The sequence below is a fragment of the Mastomys coucha genome, unplaced genomic scaffold (assembly GCF_008632895.1).
Source record: "Mastomys coucha isolate ucsf_1 unplaced genomic scaffold, UCSF_Mcou_1 pScaffold7, whole genome shotgun sequence".
Taxonomy (NCBI): Eukaryota; Metazoa; Chordata; class Mammalia; order Rodentia; family Muridae; genus Mastomys; species Mastomys coucha.
This window is the reverse complement of record NW_022196913.1, coordinates 375,849-401,081: the sequence shown is the minus strand read 5'-3', so window position 1 is coordinate 401,081 and position 25,233 is coordinate 375,849. Positions and strand designations below refer to the sequence as shown.

Below are 25,233 nucleotides of genomic sequence, written 5' to 3'. Positions count from 1 at the left end.
CACACACACACACACACACACACACACACACACAAGCACACAGGCCAATCTAATCTAGGCAACTTCCACAGAACTTTCAGATGACTCTAGGATCTGCCAGGTTGACATAGCTGTCTAGGACAACTTCCACAGGAGTTTGCCCACTGTTTAGAAATGCCATGGGAGAAAATGAAAGGAGGAAGAGAAGGGACAAAGAAAACATGGGTGTCTTTGTTAAGGAAGATGGAGAAATTTGAAAGTATTTAGATGCAAGTCTTACATGTGGCTGGCAGCTTGGCAACTGTTATAGGCATGGTTCTGAGTTTGGAGGGCATCTGCGGTGAATACCAGGTCCTCATGTCCTAGAAAAAGATTTTGGCAGAGACACATATATAGTAACAGGAAAGGAGACAGTTTATTAAAGAAAAGATGTCTGAGCTTAACTATGGGCCAGGTCAAGGATTCCAAAGGAAAGAGCCAGGGGCTCTGAAACCTTTTTGTAGGCCATTTATGTATATAAATCTTTTTCTGCATGTTCTCTATTTTGTTTCATGTAGGTGGTGGTGGTGGTGTAGGTGGCAGCTGCAGTGTAGGTGGTGGTGGCATTTGGGTGGTTTGTAGCCATCCGTCTTTCTCTTCCATCAGTTTCTTCCACATGTTAATCTTGGTGTTCTCCAATTTATTCCCCTTCCTTAATGGTGCCTTACTTTCCATGTTTCTCTGTGTGGCACTTTGTGCGACTGCACATTGGGCTGCACTTGTCGATGTCTTTGGGGATCTTTTTGCTGGGGTCTTGGGATCAGGGCACAAACCACTCAGACACTGATCTCAGTCAAACAGAGATGGTTTCTTGAATGCCCATCCCAAGACTGATCCATCAGGACAACAGACCAGACTCCCAGCTGTCTGGGACCTTGAGTTAAAATCTTATAGGGCTTTTAAGTCTAAAATCCACAAACATCTGTGCCAAGTTATTCCCCCAATAAGCATTTAGAGATAGGAGACTTCCTTAGAAACATGTCTTTGTAATACACTTACTCTGTTCTCATTGGTTGGGGTATTCAGCTGTGACAGGAGACTAACATTCATAACTAACTTACTAGCCAGGAGGTCAGTTATCCATGTATATGTCTCTTTCTGCCAAGCTAAATGTCTGTTTCGAGGGAGGTCTTGGAAATTTAAACTTTACCTGACCCTTACTCAAAGTGGAAGTCCTATTCCAAATAGCTTCTTATATTGATACAGGTGTCTCTCTTATGTTGTGTCCATCCCAGGGGCAGCTTATAAAAGCAAAAACCATAAAAGCTCATACACAGGTGCAGGAAGTGCTGTTGGGTGGTTGGTTTGGGTCCAAGCTTATTGTGGCTAGCTATACAAAGCAGTTCTAACTGACTTCTGTCGTGACTGGTTTCCAAGAACACCAAAGCACAGAACATCCTAGTAGCAGCAGTAACAGCACATGAGAAAGTTTCCTTATGACGTTAGTAACAGCACAAAATGGCAGGCTAGACAGGTAACAGTTACCCAGGCCTTAACATTTTACCTAGGCCTTAATACTCTATAGTGAAGATCCTGGTCTTTCAGAATTCAGAGCCTGATGTTACCTAGGAGTGGACAAATAAGTTTTGGAGGGAGCTTCTGCCTCTTTTCCATGCCAAACTAGGCAGTCACAGCTGGGGCTGTGTGTGTGGGTGGGGGATGTGGGTATGGGTGTGGGTGTGTTAGTCACAGCTGGGGCTGTGTGTGGGGGGGCTTGGGATGTGGGTATGGGTGTGGATGTGTTAGTCACAGCTGGGGCTGTGTGGGGGGGGGCTTGGGATGTGGGTATGGGTGTGGGTGTGTTAGTCACAGCTGGGGCTGTGTGTGTGGGGGGTGGGGGATGTGGGTATGGGTGTGGGTGGGTTTCAGCGCTGTGAGTTGGACATAGGGTCTCCCACATGTCAGACAATAGCTCTGTCACTGAGCTAAAGCTCCCAAAGCTACTCAGGCTGGCCATGAACTCATTCTGTAGTCCAGGTAGGCTTTGAACTCACAGCCCTTCACCTTGGGCTCCCAGGAAACAGGGCTCCCAGGCCTGGGCTGCCAGATATCACTGTACTTATTTCCCTTCAATGATGCTCTCTTTTTCTCTGCACATTTCAGCTGCCCATAACCTCTGCTGGGATTTCTGGTGATCCTGTATGTTTTCTGTCTTTAGAATACTATCCATTTGTTACCTTGACTCTTCTTCCTCTCTCCAAGTGCCAGTTACACTGGAAGTCCCGCCTCCAGAGACTGAAGATGAAGCTGCTGATTGGGCCAAGTTGCTGACGAACTACACACCCAGAGCTAGAATTACAGGTAGGCATGAGCCACTCAGCCTGAGCATTGTGATCCAAACTTGAGTCCTCTGCAAAACGTGTGTGTGCTCTTAACCAGTGACCCATCTCTCCAGCCCCCTCTATGACTCTTGGAGAATAAGAAGTATGTGTACTCATTGTCAAACCAGCTGCTGGGGTCATGGCACACACATGGGCTGAGCTGCTATGCCTAGTGTCTGCCTAGACTGTACACAGCCTTTTCCACCAGCTACCCACATATGACAGTGTCTGAAAAAAGCAAGGGGTAGTTTGAGAAATGCTGCACTGACCTTTGCCCCTTGGCCCAGATTCTTTACATTTGGAGTCCTAAGGACACTGAAGTCTTATTACTGGACATTTGACACACTGCTCTTTATACCTCTGAGAGCAACTTTGTCCCAGAAACAAATATAGAAGATTATGTCCTCTGTGTTGGCAAGATAGAAAGCCAGAGCCCAGGGACTTTGCCAGATGGATGAGGAAAATCATTGTCAAAGGTCTTAGGCAACAGGTGAGATGTCGGAGATACCAGGAAAAAAGGTGGGGTGTATTAAAACTCACTGGGGAGGAGTGTGGGAAACTGAGCGAATGGAAGCTCTATGACCTATTAATGAACTACTAATATTCAGAGGGTGGCAAAACAATTGTTCTAAATGTGTGGTATTAACTTCAGCATCTCCTCCTACCATTGTCTTGAATGGCAGAGCACAAAGCCAAGTCCTTACCTTACTGCTGGCTTGAACAAAATTGAATCTCTAAGCTCACAAACTAATCACTTTCAAGGTAAGGACATGCTGAGATTAATGGCATAAGTATATTGGTCAGGTTGAGGTCTCCAGGAGTAACCTGGGTTGACTTATGAGCCTTTTCCAGATCTATGAACTAAATAAGCCTCCGTTCTTTGTAAATTACTCAGCCCAAGGTGCTTTGTTTTAGCCAATAGAAAACAGTCTGAGACAGGGACTGCATGTACTTTGTCCAAGGGCAATGATTCTGGAGCTGGCCCAGAGCAATACAGGACAGTAAGTCAGTGAGGGAGATGGTGCCTCAAAGTGAGAGCGTCCCACTCCCCACCCCCATCTGCAGTGGTGAGCGAGCATGGTCTTAACACTCAGTTTGCACTGAGCTGTAAAAAGAAGTGTGCCCCTTAGGATGGTGCAGTTAGAATTCCTCCTTAGCTCCTGAGACACTGAGAGTCTGCAGTGCCTTTGGGTGCTGTCTGTTGTCAAAGGGTTTGTGAGGCACCATGCTTGATCAATACCTGGAGGGAGCTCACCTCTGAGTCTCAAAGCCTGCTGTTGTATCTTTGTATTGCAGGTGCCTCGTGACAATTCCTTCACTCTTCCTTCCTTCCTCCCCCCTCTCTCCCTCCTTCCTTCCTTTCCTCCTCCCTCCTTCCTTCCCTTCTTCCCTCTCTCCCTCCTTCCTTCCTTCCTCCCTCTACCCCCTCCTTCCTTCCCTTCCTCCTTCCTCCCCTCCTTCCTTCCCTTCCTCCCCCTCCCTCCTCCTTCCTTCCTCCCTCCTTCCTTCCTTTCCTCCCTCCCTCCCTCCCTCCCTCCTTCCTTCCCTTCCTCCCTCCCTTCCTCCCCACCGAAACTTGCTGCTCATTTTCATTGGAGATTCCAGTTCTGACCTTTGCCTCAGTAGTCAGATTCCACTTGCAGTCATTTCACACTGTCTAGCTATGCTCTCCATGGTGCCTTCTGTGCTCATGAGGTATCCTTAATTCTTGCTCTTCTTTAGCTCTCTGGCCTTCCACCCTGTCTGTTTTCAGGATTTACGGTCCCTTATTTCAGAAGCTCTGGAGTCTTGGGTAGTGTTAAAAGATACACAAAATTGTAGTCCAGGTATTGGCAACTCTGAACTCAACCCTTTAAGTCTCACTCAGTGAAGAATCTTAGGAAATCTTAGGGGGCATGAAAAGGAAGAGAAATCTCTTATTTTAGAACTCAGTTATGATCAGAGCTGGCTGAGAACCAAGGAATTCAGCACTCATTGAGAGTTAGCTCAGTGGTAGAACTTTCCTAGGCCTTAAAGTCAATGCTCAAGTACTGTAAAAAAAAAAAAATGAAAATTTCAACACAACTGATAAGGCCAGTAAAGAAAGCCTGCCTAGGGACAACGCTCAGTTTTCTAAAATTAAGTAAGGATGATAAAGATGGCAATTGGCCTTGGCAAGATAGTTTAGCTGGTAATTGCTCACATGGTACAAACCTCATGACCTGAGCTCCATGCCTGAAACCCATGGAAAGAGGAGAGGAGAGAACTGACTCCACATAGTTGTCTTTGACCACTGCTTCCCCCACATCATGTACACATACACACAAAAAACACACACATGCAAACACACATACACATGCACACACAAACATACATGCACACACACATATACAAACACACACATCCACAAACATACATACGCAAACACACACATACACACAGACATACAGACACACAAACACACACACACACATGCACACAAACACTCACAGACACACATTCTAGCTCCTGTCTCTGTTTTATAAACTCATTAACTTTGCTTAGTTTTATACAACTAGAAATTCTTTTCTTTCTTGTAGTCCAGGGCCTGGCTTCACCAAGTCACAGTCTCTAAGGAGGGACCCTGCCATTGAAACTGTCATCCTAGTCAATCATCAGCTTCTTCACTGCCCCCATGTGTTCTTCAGCTTCAGTGGAGAAAGGCCCATAAGTCTAATCTCTAGCTTTCTTCTCATGCTGCCCATCTTCCCTTCTCTCTTCTCTTAGTAACATAGGCCCCCCACCCCTGTCTTTCTCTCTTTGTCTCCTGGCTTCTTTGTGTAGTCTTAGCCAGCTGTCCTGCAATTCTGTAGACCAGGCTGGCCTCTAACTCAGAGATTTGCTTGCCTCTGCCTCCTGAGTGCTGGAATGTGGGCGGTGCCACACCACCTGGTACCACACCACCTGACACCATACCACCTGACACCATACCACCTGTTGCCAACCACCACCATCTGGTGGCACTACCACTTGGCCTCCCTGTGCTTTTCTAATGACAACCAGCAAGGCTATCTCCTAACCTACTTTTCATTGTCCATTCAATTTACCAAACAACTGGGTAGTAGAAGACAGCAGAGAATACCACAGTGAATGGGTTCACAGAGGCCCCTACCTTTAAAGAGTTTCCCATCTGCCAGGGTTGGGGGGGAAGATAGTAATAGACATTACAAAATCCTCTCTTTATTCAGGGACTTTACTTCAGCGATTAATTCCTTTTGGTCTCAAACCATGTTTTATTTTGTTTTTAAAAATCCTGTCTCCTTCTTAAGTACCATCTCCTTTCCTTGACCCTTGACCATCAAGTTACTGCAGGCTTTTCTTTTTTTACTTGATCACTTAGTGTCTGTTGCTCCTTCTTACTCTCCTAATGTGTCCCTTCTAAACATAGCTATTGGTGTTCTACCCAAACCCCTTACTATCCCTCTCTATGAGTGTTTATGCTGTGAAGGTGTGTTGAGGAGCCTTCCTGGAGCTTTGCCCATGAGCAAAAGACAATTATCTACAACCTTCCCTCTCAGGACCACAATGGGGCATTTACTGATTGCCCCATTTGACTTCTTAGATGCACTATAGAAGGCCATTGTTTGCAATTAAGCTTCTGCACTGGGCCTCAACTAACTGAATTAAAGGTTAAATTGGAGTCACTCATGCTAAGGCTCTAAGTTCCCAAATAAAAATCAATTTGTTATTTGAGCTTCCGCATCAGGAGACAGATATGTCTTCCTCCTTCTCCTGACTCCTTAGCTCCCTTCACCTTTGCTTCTGTTTCTTTTCTTTCTCTCTTCCTTTTCTCTTCTTCTCCCTTCTTTCTTATTTTATTTTTAGACACAGGGTCCTTTAGTCAAGCAGGCCGGGCTGACGTTGAAAATCCCTCATGTGCAGAGATTACAGTGTGTACCACCACATGTGGTCATGCAGGAGTTTCAGTCAAGAGTTCGTGACGGCCTTTGCTTTGATGTTTTTCAAAAGAAATGATGTTAAGTTAGCTGACATTGCTTTTATACTGGATTCTGTTTTCTTATTCCAGTCTCACAAAGCAAGCTTACGAAATCAGACCTATTTCCACTTCTTGGCTGTTTGTTACCTATGTTTAAATAATTGTTCCCCCAGCTCCCACTGTCAGGGTAAAATCCAGGGACTTTGCTGCTGGCTGAGAATTCTACCACACATTCTCCTCACTACCTTTTTTGTATGTGTGCTTAGTTTATGTCTTAGTGCATATTAATTTTATGAAGTAAGATATCTCGTTGTGACAGTTCCATACATGTACAAAATATGTGTTGACTGTAGCCAGTCCCTCAGCTACTCTTTCTTTCTTTCTTTTTTCCTTTCCTTTTTCTCTACTTTTATTTACATGGGTCTTCTGCCTCTATGTATGTGTGAGGATGTCAGATCAACTGGGACTGGGATTACAGACAGTCGTGAACTGCCATGTGGATACTGGGATTTGAACCTTGCTCCTTTGGAAGAGCAGCCCCCCTAACTACTCTTTTGTACCCTTCCTTCCTCCCCCTTCCACATCTCTAGTATGACTACCTTTTACTTTCATGTCCTACTTTCCCTAAAGTCTACACAGAAGAAAATACACAAATGCATGTCTTTTGTGACTGTCTCGTTTCATGGAACATGGTGATCTCCATGTTCCAACTATTACTTCTATAACTAACATGCTTTATTAATCTTTCCTGTATGGCTAAGTAATGCTCCACTGTGTGTGTGTGTATGTGTGTGTGTGTGTATGTGTGTGTGTATGTGTGTATGAGAGTGTGTGTGTGTGTGTATGTGTGTATGTGTGTGTATGTGTATGTATGTGTGTGTATGTGTGTGTATGAGAGTGTGTGTGTATGTATGTGTGTATGAGAGTGTGTGTGTGTATGTGTGTGTGTATGTGTGTATGTGTATGTATGTGTGTGTATGTGTGTGTATGAGAGTGTGTGTGTATGTATGTGTGTATATGAGAGTGTGTGTGTGTATATGTGTGTGTATGTGTGTGTGTATGTGTGTATGTATGTGTGTATGTGTGTGTGTATGTGTGTGTATGTGTGTGTATGAGACTGTGTGTATGTGTGTGTATGTGTGTGTGTATATGTGTGTATGAGAGAGTGTGTGTGTGTATGTGTATGTGTATGTGCGTATATGAGAGTGTGTGTGTATGTGTGTATGTGTGTGTGTGTGTGTATATGAGAGTGTGTGTGTGTATGTGTGTGTGTGTGCACTGCCTTTTATTAATGAGCATCAATGATAATTCTGTAATTTAGCTATCATAAAGAGTGCCATGATAAACATGGATATGCAGTATCTCTGCCTTTTTTATTCTTCTGGGTATGGATGACCATAGGAAGGTTCTAATTTTAATTTTTTGAGAAGCCTCCAACCAGTACTTTTTTTTCCCATGACAACCATTCTCAGTAAAGTAAGCACAACTTTGATTTACATTTCCATCCTGGCCAAAGATGTTAAACATTTCCTCATGATTTGGAACTCACGTTGATTGCTTTTCATTGCTATGACAAAGTACCTGAAAATTTCAACTAAAGTAAGGAATGAAAAGTTTTATTTGTGGCTGGAAGTTGGAGGGTACAATCTTGACTGACAAGGCATGACAACAGGGGTATGAGCTAACGGACTCCTGTATTAGAGTCAGGAAACAAAGAAATGTGAATTCTAGTACTCAGCTTGATTTCTCCTTTATATTCAGTCTAGGATTCTACCTCAAGAACTAAAGCCACCCATATGTAGGCTTTATTGTTCCTCTTCAATTAAACCTTCCTGGAGACGCTCCCATGGACATTTCCAGATTAGTATCTCTTTGGTAACTCTTGAGTCCCATCAAACTGACAGTCAAGATTGACCATCACAAGCCCACCCCTTGTCACCTTGACACCATAGGTTCATGGCCATCTCATAATGCAAAGATCTATCCATCCCAGCTGGAAAAGTCTTTGTAATCTTTTAATAGTTTCCCCCTAAAAACAAAGACTCCTCTGAGACTCATGGCAAACTCCTAGCTTGGAACCTCTATTGAACGAAAACCCATGTTATACACTTCCACTGTACAAGGACACAGAACAAGCATTCCTATTCCAAAAGGCCTGGATAGGAAGATACCACGGAAAGATCAAACTGAAGAACACTACAACCCAGAAGAGCAGACAACAATCCCTGAAGGGCCATGTCTGGCATTAAGGACTTGTGCTAGAATCACCTGGGCTTTATCAGCTGTGTGCAGCCCCATGGATAGTATAGGTGACTCTCTATTGTCTACTCCAGGCTTGCAGCTTTCATGGATAGACACCCTATGGTGTTACCATCTCCACTCCATCTCTGAGTCTCTATTGTAGCTCATACTTTACTGCTTCATATAGTGACCCCTCTGGGCCTCCTCATTAATTAATTAATTAATTGATTATGATCATTGTCACTCTCTTCAGACACATCAGAAGAAGGCATCGGATCCCATTACAAATGGTTGTGAGCCACCATGTGGTTGCTAGGAAAACTCAGGACCTCTGGAAGAGCAGTCAGTACTCTTAAGCACTGAGCTCATTGATGCCAGATAAGGCCATCCTCTGCTACATATGCAGCTGGAGCCATGGGCCCCTCCATGTGTGCTCTTTGGTTGGTGGTTTAGTCCTTGGAACTCTGGGGCACCTGGTTGGTTGATATTGTTGTTCTTCCTATGGGGTTACAAACCCTTCAACCTCTTCAGTCCTTTCTCCAGTTCCTCCATTGGAGACCCCATCTTCAGTCCAATGGATGGCTGCGAGCATTCACATCTGTACTCGTCAAACTCTGGCAGAGCCTCTCAGGAGACACCTGTATCAGGCTCCTGTCAGCAAGCACTTCTTGGCATCCTCAATAGTGTCTGGGTTTCCGTCTCCCTTTCCCTCCTCCTGCCTCTCTCTCACCACGGCTCTGATTAAGAGCAATAAGTACTAACTGTATTATAGCTCAGATGGTATGCTCTCTTGAAATCTCTGTGCTAAGCAACTTATTAAAAATATTTTAAGTGGGTGCTTCGATCCTTCTTAGAAGGGGGAACAAAATACTCATGGGAGGAAATACAGAGACAAATTATGGGGCAGAGACTGAAGGAAAGGCTATCCAGAGACTGTCCCACCTGGGGATCCACCCCATATACAGCCACCAAACCCAGACACTATTGAGGATGCCAAGAAGTGCTTGCTGACAGGAGCCTGATACAGGTGTCTCCTGAGAGGCTCTGCCAGAGTTTGACGAGTACAGATGTGAATGCTCGCAGCCATCCATTGGACTGAAGATGGGGTCTCCAATGGAGGAACTGGAGAAAGGACTGAAGAGGTTGAAGGGTTTGTAACCCCATAGGAAGAACAACAATATCAACCAACCAGGTGCCCCAGAGTTCCAAGGACTAAACCACCAACCAAAGAGCACACATGGAGGGGCCCATGGCTCCAGCTGCATATGTAGCAGAGGATGGCCTTATCTGGCATCAATGGGAGAAGAGGCTCTTGGTCCTGTGAAGGCACGATGCCCCAGTATAAGGGAATTCAGGAGTGGGTGGGTGGGGAAACACCCTCATAGAAGCAAGGGGAGGGGGGACAGGGTAGGGGGTCCCTGGGGGGCAAACCGGGAAAGGGGATAACATTTGAAATGTAAATAAATAAAATATCCAATAAAAATAATTTTAAAACTTATATTCCAATAAATTGAAAATCTACAATGGGTGGAAAGATTCTAGACATTTCTTTTGAATTAGAAAAAAATCACTCTTCTTTGTGACAATCTATCACATAAGCTTCTATAGCTTCCATCTCAGCCCTTCTCATCCCTAGAAGTCATTCACCCCCCTCTGAGACACTTAGTGTCTTTGACTGACCTCATGGCTGGTTTCCTGACAGCTCATGCTCATGCATATTTTCTATTTCACATTTATTCTGTAGAACTGGAGACTCTAAAATATTTAGGAAGTCACAAAATAACATCTTCTGTGCCTCTTTCCTCCTGAAGTGGGTCCTAGGTCTGGGGGTGTGACCTTCCAGTTCTCATTGCCTGTCAGTGGAGTCTAAATAATCCAGGGACCCTGTTTTTAAAAAGGAGGCAGTAGCAGCAACAGGGACTCATACCCCGAAGTCATCCGCACTACAGATTTACAGCCTAGAGTCTAGAAGACATCTCCTGATAAAGAGGTTGAGGAGTATGGGTCCTATAAATAGTAAGAGGATCGAGAATAGAAGTCCTGAAATGAGACTAACTGCGGTGTCTAGAACTCTCCTCCCAAGGAAGCTTAGGTTGTTTGATTTTAGAATTAAAATGTCTATTCTGTTTTATACATGCATGCATACACACACATGTACATGTGCTCTTCGTGCACAGACACAGACAGAGGGGGGAGGGGGAGAGAGAGAGGAGAGGGAGAGGGGGAAGACTTGTCCTGGTCTATTAACTGAGAAGCAGAATTCCTCTTGGAGATCAAGCAAGTTCTTTCTGGAACAGCAGTTAACACATCTAAAATTCATTTGTTTTTGAAGACAGTAGCTGTCTATGAGTTTATTTCTTGTCATATGTCATTGAAGGTGTTCCCCATGGTATCCAAGTTCTCTGCTAATCCCTAAGACAGGTTTCAACGAACCATCAAGCGTAAGATCCTCTCTGATCTGCCTATCTTCCTTCTGATCTCAAACATTGAAAACAGAAGGTAGCCCTCATGAGGTCATCGATGAAAATCTCAGGTTCCTGAAAGATGTTTCGTAATTGTCTTCGAATGTCTAGGCCAGATTGAATGATAAACTTATTTTTTAATTAATCCTCCTTCTGGAGACTCTGGTATCAAATATATGTGCTTCAATAAGTTTTTCTTGAGCTTCTCTTGGGAGACAGTGGTATTTTCTTTGGCTCCTTGCTTAGTGGTAGATAGTTCATCACAATTGAAAGGCTTATCTCTACCAGTTCTAATTCTCCTGATCAGATAGACAACCTGTGATGCTACTGCCATCGCTCTACTGGGTCTTTAAAATGCCAATCAAGATTCATGACAGTGATACCTGTAGATCTAGAAGGATAGTCAGCAGTTGACACATGTCAAGGATCTAAGAATTCTCTGCCAGTCTGTCTCTCACTCTGGGTAATGATCTTCCAATTACTGAAGTAATATTTGTTCAGGAGAGTTCAAAGGCCTGAGTTTTTGTTAGAATTCATTTAGATGTTTTTATTAGTCATCAGAAAATTTCTCCAAGTATCTTTGTATTTCATCATTTATAAGGAAATATTTTCTTATTTATAAGGAAAATTTTCTCTGTCAATGTTCCTCTCTTTGGGTGACTCTATGAGGAAGCATGACTACAAGCAGCTTCTAATATCCAGCAGAAGTCTTAGGATAAGTTGGTTGGTGACTTGGGCAAGTGACTATGGATCCAGCTAGGGAGCAGGTAGCGGTGGGCAGAAAGGAGCAACTGGAAAAGTGGAAGATAGATTTATTTGTTCCCTGTGGGATACATCAAGAGAAGAAAGCTTCCCGAAGCTTTGAAGAGGATTCCTGGGGCAGACCCCATTAAGGCTAAAATAGAAAGTTCCATTTTGTGTTTCCCACAGTCATCCTTGTTGACACCTTCAAATAGAATTATTCTGTGTGTGGGAGTTTCAGACCATGTTCCATCTCATAGAAAAGATCTCACTGAAGAGCGGGGTTTCAGATCAAGTTGCCTTTGTGGGAACTGCTCCACCCATCCTCTAGATGGTATGGAGACTCAGATGTTACTAAAGAAATGTAAGATTTGGCTAGGGGACAGTGGGTTGAGAACCAGATAGGTCTCAATTCTTTGCGATGCTCCCCAAAAGGGTATGCACTGGTACAGTGAACTGCTTTCCCATCTGGAAGAGCACAAGGGATAACTATCATAGCTGCCTTTGAGTGACATATCTGTCCTTTAGGCTCCCTCTAGCTCCCTCTGCATTTTAGGTTTCTCCAAAACAAACTGTGATAAGTGAGATACTTGTGGGATTCGGAAGATCCGGAGTAATCTGTCTGGCCCCCAGTTCCTTCCTGTATCTCTTCTGTGACTTGGAAGATGTGTATAGCTTCTTAAGAGCCACTTTATGTTCTGTGTTCAGCATCCAGAGACTGGGCAGTTCCAAAAACAGTCTTCTCAAGTGTCATTCCCAAGTAAATTTTGTTAATCATGTATTTGAATCAAGAGAGGAGCCTGAGAAATGAAGCTTAGATCCGAGGGCTTAAAATGAGCTTCTAGAATTCTCCTCTTGGAGCCACCTCCCACTCTCAGGGGTTCTTTTTTACTTTTCCTTAACAAAAGTACTTTCACTTTGATAAATAAGTAAGTTAATAAGCTGATAAAAGAGAGTATTAAGGAAATTGGTGGAGAAGAGAACAGGTGACTGAAGATGAAGGCCCCAAAGTAAGCAGCTCCCTTATTCTTTCTGCTAGTATGTACAAATGGGCTCTTTCCCCTTAATTTAGTAATTTTGCTGATATTCTAGTCCCATAGTGACATTGTCAGGTTAAACAAGGACATTCAGGAGATTGGTACAAGGTAAAAGAGGATGCTCTTGAGGTTTCTAAAATTTATATAATCAAGTCTTACAGGATCTTGGGACACCCCACCCCAACAGGGCAACCAGAGGACGACTTATTCCTATTGAGTAGTGTGTTGGGCCTAAAGATGTTTCAGAAAGCAAAGCAGTCCATCTTAACTTCTAAAGGAATGAAAACATTCCAACCTTTTGTCTGACATGCCTGTGGCAGAGGCAGCTTCTAGAAGAGGAGGAGGCTCCCACAACACAAGAGTTGGCCTTGGTGGAACTGGAGTGAACCAGAGCTGAAGGCTGGAGGAGTGTAGGGAAGGATGGGAGAGAAAACAGGAAATATTAGTTGTAGGAAGTAGTCTGGGACAGTCACTCTTGGCCACAACAGGGAGAGAAAAGGCAGAAAACGTCACTAATGATTCAGAAACAGCAGGAGCAGGGTCATCATGCCTGTTGAACTTTGGATCCAAGCATGTCTTACCTGTGGCCCTCAGTGGACACTAAAGGGTTTCCAGAGGAGAGGCAAGAAGAGTGAAGAGAGATGCAACAAAGATTCATGGAATAGAAAGAGAGAGGGGAGAGGAAGAAAAGAAATGAAATGAGCTTTATTTCAAACAGATACCTGCACAGACCTTTATTCACCAAAGACAGAATTGCTTTTAAGTGACTTGAGTCAAGATACCAGGGTGCCATGGGGTGCCCTGATGCTTGCATGTTTGCCAAGGCAAATTCAACAAGATGCAAAGGGAAAAAGAAAAATAAAGAAAGAAGAAAGGAAAGAAGGAAGAAAAGTGCAGTAAACAAAATATATTAAATCCAGGATAGATAGATAGATAGATACAGTCACTTAGTCACAAGCCACCTGTCCGACAAAGCATTTTCCATAGGGTCCTGGGTTCAACTCTTTTATCTATTCGCCTTGGTGTTATTTACACCATCTTTTCCTGCCTCCTGATGGATGGATGGATGGGCTTCATATAGACTTCCCTCTTCACATGTGTACTTAGCATAAATTTGAACTGGAAATTGTTTATTCCTTTTGGAGACTGGCCATAGTTTTGTGGCTGACTTGGTGGCTAATCTCACGTCTATCTTCTACCTAAGAAAACTTCAATGCCTGCCCATGCTCACCCACATTACAGGACAGCAGCAGTTGGTTGTGACACTAATCTGACATTTTGATTGTCATTCTTAGGATCAAGTCTAAACCCCTTAATGCTAAAGGCACATAGAGTGAAATCTGGGAATCTTTGTGTAAATCCTTACAAAAATAGTGTGTGAAAAAAATCAAGTTAGCAAAGTGGAAGAAGAAATATGGATACCCACTCACCCAAGGCCAACAGTGCAGACCACGATGTAGATTTAAGATGCTAATGAGTCATGTGATTCATGATATTGAATGTAGAACTATTTGTAACATAACTTGCACAGAAACAAAATTTCAATGTGAAGGAGGCAAAAGTGTATACTATACAAATGAGCCAAAAGTTTATGCTGAGGTAGCTTAAAAGCCCTAATTCTCTGTATCAGAGCCATCTAAACTCACTCCCTCTGCCTGTTTCCTGACTGGGAAATGCAATTTTTCCTACTGAACTGTCCTTGCTTCTGCTGTAAGCATGTATCTCTACTCAATTTCTTATTCCAGAATTCAAGAACTTGGAAATGTTCCAGAAGTTTAGCCTGTACCTCCACGTCAGTAGTATCAAAACTACTTGCTTACAAAGTTATTGCCAAGATTCAGTTTGACATGTCTGTAGCTATTTTGAGTCATAATTACTTGGATAAGTGATTGCTTTTCCCTGCCTATTTTCACAGACAGTTATGCACAAAATCATCAAGGCAAGATATGGAACTTCTAACATTTCATGAAAATGGGTATTTTTGCATATTTTCAAAATGTCAGAATTGATTAACAATAAATTAAAAGCTATGCTAATTTTACTAGCTGCAAAACAATACAGGTGAATGCTGTTGTTCTTCTGGACAAGGTGGGACTGTTACGTTCACAAATTCACAGCAACTGTGGCTGTGAACCTGCACAAGATCAAGCCAGGCAACATGTGAGTGTGGAGTGGGAAGGACTTCAAGAACCCAGTCCTAACTGAGGTGCTATGGACTGTTGATGGCTTCTGAGAGTCATGAGAGTCAGCTTTTATTATGATTATAGCTCCTGGTAAGATAACCATACTCCAGGAAATAACCCCACACAGAAATATATATATAGACAGCACAAGTTGGAGTTGTTGGGTTGTTAAATTTAAAAAGAAAGAGAAGACAAGAAGTTGGGTGGGTAGTGATATGGTAGTACACCTCAAGGGAGTTAAGGGGAAGAGTCAGGGGTAAAAGTGATACAAATGTATTGTATAAAGTCATCAAAGAAATAATAAAAATATTTATTTTAAAAAGAAATTCATGAAGTACCTACTTATAATGCAACATTATAATGAAGCATCTGGAGATAGAGATAAATGCATGAAATTTTAACTCTAGGGCCACACCATCCACAACATACAGTAATTTATATATACAGCTAGGTCAGAGAATGACTACAAATGGATTAAGAAGACCACAGCCGAAGTCAAGAGGCTTTACTGGAGGCAGAGGGAGACAGCTGAGACTAAGAGGGATGTTAGCAAACCCCAGCTAGAAAGCTGCTGGGATGCTAGAACAGAACCAAGCCAGGAGGTGGCAAGTTTGAAATGAGCTGGGAAGGCAAGCTGTAGAACTTTGGAGTCCACAGGTGCAGGGTGCTGGTCCATAGGACTATGGAGGTGCAATGCAGGACCATGCCAGACGGACAAAGAGGTGGTGGTTTGAGTAGGCCATATTAGCAATGAAGACCAAACCAAAGTGAAGGCCACAAACACTGTAGCACTGTACCTCCCCTCAGAACACTCATGCACAAATAAATGAACATAATTTAAAATTTTAAATGACCTAGAAAGGTGTCTCATTCTGATATTAGCTTCTTCTAATTTATTATTATTGTTATTACTATTGTGTGTGTACACACATGCATGTATACACATGCCTGTGGAAACACATACAGGTGCTTGTGTGCCATGGAGGCCATGTAAGATCAGAGGATAGCTTTGTGAAGTGATCCCTCTCTTACCTTTGATGGGTTCTAGGGACAGAATCAGGTTTAAACCTGGAATCTTGGCTTGGGCTCCCTATGTCTTTTACCCACTCTGTTTCCTCTTCCTTCGTTTTTGACTGACTAAACATTTTCCCCTTTAACTCTTGGTGACTGGCTGTCTCTTGTTATTGTAGGGCTTGCTTAGAAACTGGAACCTACACACGTACAGAGTCAACGCATTTTATAATGTGGAAGGACTTTCTTCATACACTACCGACTGGCACTCGTTTGATCTGGTACTGTAAGTGCACAGGAGACACGTTACAGTTATATTTTATCATATCAATATTTCTGTTCATTCAGCTATTCCCTGCTGCTCATGCCTTTCCTCACTTCAGGCCTCCAGCATTGCTCCCGTGGGTTACTTTGCCTTCTGGTCCAAGTCTTCCACTTAGAACTTATGAATGTTTGTACATGGCTATTTTTTGTTTTGTTTGTTTATTTATCCTTTTAGTGATTTACTATTTTCCTAGGGGTTTAGAAGAAATTTTAAAATACTGAAAATTTACTGCAAATGTAACAAAACAGTGTTGTAAATCATATTTTAACTAGCATTATTTTTTGTAGATAATGGCTTCTTCTTCCATGAGTTTCTTTTAATTTTTCTTTATTACTTAAAATTTTATATAGACCTACAATGAACTTATGACCACATCTGCCTTTGCCTCTCCATATCCCAGCATGGTCTTCTGGCCTTTTTTATTTTAAGCCACCATAACGGGTTATTGTTAATGTTTCCATATGTACATGACTGTGGGGCCATCCATGGAAGCAAGAGCAAGAGCAAGAGAATCCTTCTAGATGCTCAGGGTTTTACAAGGTATTTTTGCTGGTCTGAGATGCTTTGGTAGCTAAGTGCTAAAGCACACACTTAACATTTGCAAGGTCCTGGATGTTACACACACACACACACACACACACACACACACACACACACACCCCTACCTGCATGGTTCTTTCCTTTGCTTGAAAGTAAATTCTACTATTTTATTTCTGTGGCTTGTCTACATTGCTAGCAGTCTAACTTCTTTGACTACATCCTATGTCTTCATTTGCACCCGCTGGCTCCTCTGTTCACTTTATCTGTAAATATATATACATATATATATGTGTGTATACACACACACACACACACATATATATATATTTGTATTTTTGTTTTTCTTCAGTTTCCCTGCTGTGTAGCCATATGCAGGTTTCTTTATTGTCTATTCTCAGAATTCTGCTGGACATGTTTTACTTTTAGCCTGGTGTCATGTGTCGGTTCTGATAAAATCTGAGCCCTTGCTTCCTGAATATAGCTCATTTGCCTTTGCTCCTCTGCTGCACCAGTAAACCGACTGCTCCTCGTGCGTGGCTCCCCTGGGGGAGGATCCTCATTGCTTTACCTGTGGGTCCTGATGCCCTTGAAAAGTGATGCAGGTGCCCTTGACTTTAAGAGAATATTTGTTGATTAATAAATTTGAACCCTGAGGAATGCTTGATCTCCCCAAGTATAACTGACCACAGACTCTGTCATATGAAAAAAAATTAAAAAGAGATGGAGAAATGCAAAATTAGTTTATTGAGTCTTTGTAATCAACAAGCTTCGGTTGTTGTAATTTATCTTCATTCCCTACCTCTGCCTGCCCATTCCTTGGAAGGGGTAGACATGTTTTTCTGCATTTTACGTCATTACTTTCCATTTTAGGTTTTATTTTGAGATAGTCTTTCTCTCTAGCTCTGGCTAACTTCAAGTTCCAACCATCCTGCTTCAGTTTCCTGTGTGCTGGGATTGCAGGCTGCATTTTGTATTGTTATCTAAGAAGCAAAACCTGGCTCACAGAGTCAGTGACCGCCTAGTCAATTATCAAGGTGAATCATCTGAGGGCACAGGATGGCTCCGAGCCACTGATTGTACAGATAAAAGGCTGATTCTCCACCCTCTCCTATTTGAGGAGGCTTTCTGTGCCTCTCAGTGTGGCCTGGTCTCTCCTCTGGATGCAGCATAGGTGAAAGTTGAGCTCGTCTCTCCAGAACACGCCTGAGATTCACCATCAAGGTTGTGAATTAAACCTTGGTCTTAGCATGACTGCCAGGGATTCAGGGGACTTCTAGGTGGTAAGTGAGTTTAAAAATCTTTATAAGTTATGCATCATTTACACATTTATAAACAATAGTAATTTTTATTTTCTTTATTGAATATTAGAGGCTTACAAGATTAGAAGCTTGATAATGTTAGCGTTACTTAAGTCTTAAAGGTAAAAGCCCAGGTTTCAGCTGCCCAGACAGGTTAGGCTGTGTGATTCTGCCAGTTAACAAGATGGGTGATCATATAAGGAAGAGGAGGGGGATTCCATTCCTGTGGACTAAAGGGGTCTGGTGACCCCTGTCCACCTACAGGGTGCTGATAGAGTTTTAGGTTTATATAAGGAAGAATTGAGGCAAGGGAGAGACTTAAGGAGGAGTTCTGGTCAGAGTACTGTCTGTTTGATCATTGTCTCTGTTCTGTTTCTTCCAGACAACTAGAAGGTTTTTTGTGTTTTTATGTTTTTTGTTCTGTTGTTGTTGTTGTTGTTGTTGTTGGTGGTGGTGGTGGTGGTGGTGGTGGTGGTGTGTGTGTGTGTGTTTGTGTTTCTTTCTTCATTTTTTTTTTTTTGCTTTAACAAAAGTAGTTTCTAATCACCTGTTCTAGTAATAAATTCCTCCCCACTTCTTTTATAAAATTTCCTCTCTCTTAATATTTAAAAGAGCAAAACTTTATAGATATTTGGAAAACTAAAATATCTGTTTTCAAAACACATATCTCTGTCTACCTTCGCGGTAGGTGTCAGGTGTTTTCTGTCTCTTGACCTGGGCACCTCTTAGCTGAGGGGAAGGTAGTATAAAGGCTGCATTTCTGTCCTTATGGGTGTTATCTGAAAGCCCTGCTGCTGTGCACAGTGACAGCTAGCTGCCACACACTGTATCAAATCTAACCTGTTTCCCCTTTCTTCCTCTTTCCCTTACCCATTTCCTCCTCATCATTCTTCATCTATTCTTCTTCTTCTTCTTCTTCTTCTTCTTCTTCTTCTTCTTCTTCTTCTTCTTCTTCTTCTTCTTCTTCTTCTTCTTCTTCTTCTCCTTCTCCTTCTCCTTCTCCTTCTCCTTCTCCTTCTCCTTCTTTTCCTCTTCTTCTTCTTCCTGCTCTTCTCCCCTTTTTCACTACCTTTTAAAAGCAGGATTGTGAGTGACAACCATAGTCAATGGGTTAAAAAGAAATCTGGTCACTTGTTGCACAGAAGACTTATTGGAGATTTTTGTGCCCAGAGGGGAATTGAATTCAACACAGTCACAGAAGATCTCTGAGAAGAGCAGTCCCTAACCAACTCGCAGGATGGAGACAGCAGTCTATGCTAAGAGTACCAGGTAGGCTGCTTCCAGAACTCTTCCTTCCCATCTCTGGTGCTTCAGCACCCTGAATTTGTTGGATTGCCTTGTTACATTTAAAGGGGTTCATCTCTGAAATTGAATTTGCTTCCACTGCCTCTGGTGAAAGGTGGCACCAACTACTTGTATATAAAATATACAAGTATATACTACTTGTAAATACTACAGGTATACACTAGTAAAATATACTAGCTTGGAGTTCTAAAAGTTGCATTTAATCAACTAATTGATTGACTATTGTGTGTATCACTTTGAACATGTGGAGACATGGGACAACCTAAAGGAGTTAGTTTTCTCCTTGGATCCCATGGGTCCTAGAGATCAAATGCAAGGTACCAGAGTCCAGCTTCAGTGGGGTTTAGGCCCCAAAAAGGAGATATAGGCTTGGTGAAGAAAGGAGACTGACAGGACCTGAGGGGGAATCAGGATGCTTATTGCAAAAAGTTACATCTTTATACTCTATATTTACATAATAACCTAGCCACAGGTAAATTAAAAGCAGACTTAATGACTCCAAGATGTGTATGATCTTTTCAAAGACCATTTTTGACCTATTTTGGCCCTATTTTTCAATACCCAGAATGAAAAACGTAATCAACTTTATTACAATATTTTTCTTTGAAGCAAAAGCAGTAAGTTCAGCAAACATCTAAGTTGTTGCTGCTCTCTAAGGTTCAGCAAGCCCACCAGGTGCCCTCCTGCATACTCTTAGCCTTTGTAGTGACCCTTTGTGGTCAGGAGGTGCCAGATATTGAGTCCTAAGAAACAAACCATAAGAACAATTTTCATTCCTTAAGGGACCTGATGCAGTGTTTGTACCATGTAGCATAAGAAGCATTGAGCCGTTTCCTAATTTAGTTCCTGTGTGCCTCAGTCTTACAATATGGACCTGTTCTCCTCATACACTCCCCAAAGAGAAGGTCCTAACATCTTACTCTTCTTCCAGTATACCGGACAATCCTAACTCCTTCAATGTATATGACTAACTCTTAATAGACTCTGCTCCTTGTGGGGCGTACCAGATCTGGCCGTGCATATTAGATCTTGCCGTTCCTCCTGTCATGTACCCAGGGAATCGGTTGTGGACATTGGTTGTACTTACTAACTGAGCTCTTACCCTCAGCTGCCTAGACCTCAGACTTTGGGTATGCTCCTATTTTTCTCCCAGTTGTGTGTTTTCATCCCTGGGACCAGGTGTGAAGGACCTAAGAGTTCCTGGAACCATAACTCTTTAACTTCTCTCTTCTTAGAGTAATCAGAGGAGCAAAGTGGGGATTCTTATATAGGAGTAGGCAGAGTTATTACACTATATGGTTCCACAGTTGAGGACATTTTTCCCAAAGAATTACTTTGTTTTAAGGGCCCACCATTGTATACATTCACAACCACCATCAAAGCCCATACAAAATGTCCCAAGGTGTGAGGGAGTGGGAAAGCACAAGGAACCTCTCATAGTAAAAGTCATCAAGGATCAAAGTAAAAGGGGCTGGAAAACTGTGATCCACATTGTTGTATGCTAGAACTTTGTCAAGCAGCAGTGGTCACCCTGCAATCCATGCCATGAGGCTTGACACCATGTCCTTTTATGCACTGAGCCACCTCGCCGGCCCCTTGGTGATATTTTAAAGTTAAATTCTATATCTCTGGCTTGTCTAAAAATACATAGTTGGAAGAGTGCAAGAGTTCTCTCTTGGAGAACTCATTCTTGCCTCAGCTCTAATTCAAGGCATCTCAGAATGTCCTCAACTTCCTGCTTCTTAGTGACATTGATGCTGAGACTATGGGGAAGGGCCAGTGGACAAATGGTTTCCATAGCAAGCAGGATTTGCATGCCAATTCTGATTTATGACTAACTGGTTTGGTGGCAATGTCCCTGGGTCTCACTTATGTCAACAGTCAAGAAAATCATGGCACGCCTTTAATCCCAGCACTTGGGAGGCAGAGGCAGGCAGATTTCTGAGTTCGAGGTCAGCCTGGTCTACAGAGTGAGTTCCAGGACAGCCAGGGCTACATAGAGAAACCCTGTTTCGAAAAAAAAAAAAAAAAAAAAAAAAAAAAAAAAAAAAAAAAAAAAAAAACAAAAAAAAACAAAGAAAGAAAGAAAGAAAGAAAGAAAGAAAGAAAGTTATGGCAGATAAGGAACCATAGCTAGGACACTTAGTGCTTTTGCTAATGAGGAAGACCCAAGCCTCACCCACTGTTTACATCAAGACCACTGAGAATGTAGAGCACTTGAGCAGTTTGCCTAGACGTCTTAGCAGTTATGGGTCCTTGCTGCTCTTGCCAACAGGCCAGTTTTAGTCCCCAGTACTCACATGGCACACACACCTGTGATTCAGCTCTACTGCTTCTGATGTCCTCTTCTGGCCTCTGTGGAGACTGTATGCAAGAGGCGCATATATGTGTAGGAAAAACACTCAGTTATGTCAAAATCATGGCTTTTCAACCCATGGTCCTTGAGCCCTGCTATGTTCATCTTGTAAAGAAGTGTATGTTGTAGGGAACGCATGGCAGACTGAAGGCACTTAGTTAAAGATCCCTTAAGGGGGAAGAAGAGCAAGAGGAAGAGGGCTGAAAGAGAGAAAGCAGGCCAAATCTTCAAGATCTCCTTCAATCGTGCACCCTAGTCATCTCTCTTCCTTCCATCAGGACCCACTTCTTAAAGGTTCCTAACTTTTAGTACGATCCAAACTATAAAACTGATACTTTTAAAAAAGACAAAACAGACTTAAAATCATTATTGTATGGTAATGGTTTCTCATTTGAAAGGCTTAGATATCTCTGTAAGAAATGTAAAGATCAATTTGGAAACTTTCCTAGAGACATTTACATTGTGGGGAATACAAACATATCCACACAGGACGGCTGTTTAAAGAGGCACTTGAGAGTGTCTCTGAATGGTAATGGAGACCCTGAGGACTAAGGCCTATGAAGTTCTTGGACAAAGTATTTCCTCTGCTGTGAAAGAACAGGTGTCTGCATCAATAGTTATATCACTCTTATTGGACATACGAAGTACATAGATAATTCACCATTCCATCTAAGTCTTTAAGTGTCGATGGGTTGAAATCATAAAATACACCATTCAAATCTTTGGGAACTTGATTCTTGGAGAAAGAAAGACAATTACTTCATACTTGAGCACACGCACCTAGTAGTTAACGAAACTTGTCATTAAAACTCACCTAATTCAATTTTGATCTTTTATCCAATAGCATTATGTAATGCTAAATGTAACTGGATTTTATTTATAGGAATGAGGTGGTTTTGAACTGTCTGTATCAAAAGCCTGATGCAGTTTTATGTAATGCTACATGTGTCTGGATTTTATTCCTAGGAATGAGAAGGTTTTGAACTGTCTGTATCAAAAACCTGATGCAGTTTTCAAGCTGATTTGCTTTCCCTGGGCAGGAGGCGGCTCCATTCATTTTGCCAAATGGGGCCAAAAGATTAATGGCTTACTGGAAGGTATGTTGACTTTCACCCTAAGTAAATAAAGAAGCTAAGTTAACAGTCACACAGAGAAACTTGAGTTCATTAAGTTGTATAACTTTGTAGATTTATAACCCTTATTAAATAGAAGTGTTTCCAGTCATTGCTTTTTCAATATAATTTTTACCTCTTTTCCTTCCCCTGTCATTTTTTTCTTTTTCTTTTTTTTTAAAGATTTATTTATTTATTTTACATATGTGAGTACACTATAGCTGTCTTCACACACCAGAAGAGGGCATCAGATCCCATTACAGATGGTTGTGAGCCACCATTGTGGTTGCTGGGATTTGAACTCAGGACCTCTGGAAGAGCAGTCAGTGCTCTTAACCATCTGAGCCATCCCCTTCCCCTGTCATTTTTGATGTCATGGGATATTGCACCACCGCTTGCTGATTCAGGGTCTTGCACTGCCTCTCTATGCACTTCTGCTTCCATTTTCAACCATTGACTTGGCTTCTCAGCATTCCTGTCAGTGGGCTTTATCTTGCAGCATCATGAGACAAACCCATCTCCTCAGTGACTTCTCAGTTATATTTTCTTTCCTATGATTTCTTTCCTAAACAGTAATGTCATTTTCTTTTTAAAATCGGTCTATATTTAATTACAAAGGGGTTCTGCTGCAGTGTATCCTCCCATGCAAACAGTATTCTTCGATCATATCCTGTCCCTTTTCTCATCCTTTTGAAGCACTTCACCCCTTTCCCTTCTCACACCCCATAATAGTTCCCTTAACCTTTGTGGGGGTTTCCCTCCTAAATCCCACATATTAGAGGAAGCATAGGATACCTGTTTCACTTAACACAAGGGTCTCAAGCTGCACCCATTTTTCCTATAAATGACAACATTTGGGTCAGAGAGACAGCTTGGCAGATGAGGGTACCTGCAGCCAAGTCTGATGACCTGAGTTCAATCCCTGAGACTCACATGGTGGAAGGAGAGAACTGAGGCCTACAAGTTGTCCTCTGACCTCTGGTCTCCACCCACACATGCATGAGTTGGTCATTGTAAAATACTTGGCTCTCTTATAGCCTTCAAGCATTCTTTTTTTGTTCTGTAGTCTTAAATTTACATTAAAAATTAATTACATGTATAAGTGTATGTCTGCATATGGTTTTGTGCATGTGTATATAGTACCCAAGGAGGCCAAAAGAAGGTACTGAATCCTCTGGAACTGAAGTTATACAAGAGTATGAGCAGCCTCACGTGGATGCTGGCAATCAAGCTTGGGTTCCCAGATAGAGCAGAAGGCATTGTTAACAGCAGAGCTATCTATCTCTCTTGCCCCAACTCTTAACTCTTAAATAATAATGCATGTGAAGGTGTTCCTTTCCAGTCATGCCAATTTGGGGGCTTAAATTCCTCCTCTACGTGGATGCCCATGTCTTTCCCTGGAATTGAGAAAAATATCTGCTCTAATTTTACTGACTAGGTTTTCATGCCATAGTTTGTACTTCAGCTCAGCCTTCTAATCGCCAACGTCTCCTTGACTGCTTGATTGCTCCTTGCTGATGCTTTCCAATGAAGGTTTTAGTTCATGCTGAATCTCTCTTCCAGTTCAGCATTCTTTTGAGCTGTCTTCCTTGCTCCATTCTTCCATTTATGAGCATCATCTTTGAGACATTGGTTCTTTTCCAGAAGTAGACTTTGAAGCATTTGTCTGCTATTTTAATGTAGGGGTTATGAGCCTTTTTAAGAATCAGATTGCCTTTGATTATTATTCTTTTTCCACATTGCAACTGGTCCTTGCATGGCATGGGTGTTACTTTCAGTTTTACATCTCATTCCTTACTACCCTTAGGAGGGGGTAAATGCAGACCTCAATAATGACAATTAAAAAACCAGCCAGATATCTAAAAGTGATAGAAAAATAACTGAAGGCACTAGCTACATCCCCAATAAGAAAATAGGGAAAAGGGATGAGGATGTTCATCAGGTGAACAGGGAATTTAAAATATATTTAAAAATTAAAACATTAATAATTAAATTAAAAAAGAACTGGAGCTTGGGGAAAGAAACAAAAAGGATCAAGATAGGAGAGATTACAAACTGAGAGTGTAAGATATCACCATGAAGGGAAAAGACAGGAAAACCAACACAGAACAAGAAGACTCAATGCTTTGCTTACAGGAGCCTGATATAGCTGTCTCCTGAGAGGCTCTGACAGTACCCAACTAATACAGAAGTAGAGGCTCACAGCCATCCATTGGACTGAGCACAAGGTCCCCAACGAAGGAGCTAGAGAAAGGACCCAAGGAGCTTGTCTTAGTCAGGGTTTCTATTCCTGCACAAACATCATGACCAAGAAGCAAGTTGGGGAGG

At 42.2% G+C, this 25,233-nt stretch overlaps 1 protein-coding gene across 5 annotated transcripts in view; it reads left to right on the top strand.

Annotated features, from left to right (window-relative positions):
• Positions 1-2,302: 2,302 nt before the first annotated feature.
• The window catches only part of Olah (oleoyl-ACP hydrolase), a 41,594-nt gene continuing 18,663 nt past the window's right edge, over positions 2,303-25,233 (top strand). The window contains exons 1-5 of one of the 5 annotated variants that reach the window (XM_031359162.1): positions 2,303-2,319; positions 16,149-16,250; positions 17,735-18,114; positions 19,303-19,401; positions 22,760-22,890. In XM_031359162.1, the coding sequence (XP_031215022.1) occupies positions 19,370-19,401; positions 22,760-22,890 (163 nt within the window). In that variant the 5' untranslated portion in view covers positions 2,303-2,319; positions 16,149-16,250; positions 17,735-18,114; positions 19,303-19,369. Of the gene's footprint in view, positions 2,320-16,148; positions 16,251-17,734; positions 18,115-19,211; positions 19,402-22,759; positions 22,891-25,233 lie in introns of those variants that run through there. The other 4 variants (XM_031359161.1, XM_031359163.1, XM_031359164.1 and 1 more) reach the window with 4 other exon arrangements.